The sequence below is a fragment of the Ailuropoda melanoleuca genome, unplaced genomic scaffold, assembly GCF_002007445.2.
Source record: "Ailuropoda melanoleuca isolate Jingjing unplaced genomic scaffold, ASM200744v2 unplaced-scaffold30307, whole genome shotgun sequence".
In the NCBI taxonomy this organism is placed as follows: domain Eukaryota; kingdom Metazoa; phylum Chordata; class Mammalia; order Carnivora; family Ursidae; genus Ailuropoda; species Ailuropoda melanoleuca.
This window is the reverse complement of record NW_023200846.1, coordinates 1-1,879: the sequence shown is the minus strand read 5'-3', so window position 1 is coordinate 1,879 and position 1,879 is coordinate 1. Positions and strand designations below refer to the sequence as shown.

Genomic DNA, 1,879 nt, shown 5'->3' with positions numbered 1-1,879 from the left:
CAGGCGAGTCTCAGCACTTGTGGGACATCACAGTAGAAGTTGTCCAGGACATTGGGACCACAGAAAGGCAATGTGAGCATCAGAGCTAGTTGGTAAATGGAATGCACGAAACCTACCACCCAGGCTGTCACCACCAGCCCCACGCAATGCTGAGTNTGCACCTCCTGGTTCCTCAGGGTGTAGATCATGGGGTTGAGCATGGGGGTCATGACCGTGTGGCCGATGGACACAGCCTTGTCCATGGAGAAGGGGGTGAAGGGCCGGGCATAGAGGTAAATGCTTGGAATGAAAACCATAGACACAACGACGATGTGGGTGGTGCAGGTGGAAGCTGCCTTCCTCCTCGCCTGCCCAGAGTGGGACCTCAGCATCACCAGGATGACTGAGTAGGAGGTCAGGAGGAGAAAGAACCAGATGACATCCAGCATTCCACTGTTGGAGATCATGAGGCTCTCCAGGAGGGAGGTGTCAGTGCAGGCGAGTCTCAGCACTTGTGGGACATCACAGTAGAAGTTGTCCAGGACATTGGGACCACAGAAAGGCAATGTGAGCATCAGAGCTAGTTGGTAAATGGAATGCACGAAACCTACCACCCAGGCTGTCACCACCAGCCCCACGCAATGCTGAGTGTTCATGATGGTGACATAGTGGAGGGGCCGGGAGATGGCAACAAGGCGGTCATAGGCCATCACCGAGAGGAAGAAGACCATGGCGCCTCCCAGAAAGTGGAAGAAGAAGAGCTGGGCCATGCAGCCTTGGTAGGAGATGGTCTTCTTCTCAGAGAGGAAGTCTACCAGCATCTTTGGGGCAGTGACAGAGGAGAAGCAGAGGTCTAAGACAGCCAGATTGCGGAGCAGAAAGTACATGGGTGTGTGAAGCCGAGAGTCTGAGGTCACTGTGACCATGATGAGGAGGTTTCCCACGACAGTGGTGGTGTAGACAAACAGAAACACCGGAAACAGGAAAGACTGGAGCTCTCGAGTCTCTGAGAACCCCAAAAAGACAAACTCTGATACCCACGTGAGGTTTTTTGGCTCCATGGCATCTTCTCCATACTCCTAAAGAAAGGGAGTCATAGGTACAGATGCAAGAAGTCACTTTTAGTGCTCAGGGCTCAAACTGAGTTGTCCAGGTCCAGATGGTGGATCCTCATGTGCAGATCATATCACCAGGGGCTGATTATTAATGGGCTTGTCTGTGGACAGTTGACAAGCTGCGCTGTAATATGCATTCATAAGATATCTTAAAGCCATACAGAGACATATGCAACCTGCCTTTCAAAGATTCGGTGTGATCCAGTTTGGGGAAACAGTTGGAGTCCAACACACCAGCAGTCAAATTCAGGGCTTCTGGTTACTTGAGATTAGACCTTGATTAAACTACTTAATCTCTCTGAGTCTGTTTCCAGTCCTGTAAGATAGGAATAAACACATCATCTTTATAGAATTGTCTAGGGCATGAAATAAAATAACGCATCAAGTTCCTAGAACAGTGCTTGGAAATAAATCACTCTGGCAATCACTTCTTCTGGGTATTCTCCTCCTCTAAGACATCTTCCCTTCTTCCAGTCTCAAATAAACATTCCTAGCAATCATTTTTCATGTGACATGTAACACATCCTTGTGTTAATGGACTTTTCCTGTGACTATGTTTTTCCTCCACAATTTAACTGAAAGCTGCCAGAGGCAGACACATGGATCTTTATTTGTGCGCCACAGTGCCCATATTGGTGGATGGTCCATGCTCCAAAATCAGGTGGCGTTGATGCTGAGCTGGCAAAGAGCTGTGGGGTACAGCCACTTACCTGAGGAGGCCCGGAAAGATATGAAGTGTGTTATGAGACAAGAGAGAGGCCAGGGCAAGAGAGAGACTCTGGTTT

General features: G+C 49.2%; 1 protein-coding gene across 1 annotated transcript; it reads right to left on the bottom strand.

Annotated features, from left to right (window-relative positions):
• Positions 1-116: 116 nt before the first annotated feature.
• On the bottom strand, positions 117-1,040 carry LOC117798313 (olfactory receptor 4D2-like; the record flags this gene model as incomplete). The annotated part of the gene is made up of 1 exon (XM_034650748.1): positions 117-1,040. A coding segment is annotated over exon 1 (924 nt), but the record flags the coding sequence as incomplete, so codon positions are not given.
• Positions 1,041-1,879: the final 839 nt, after the last annotated feature.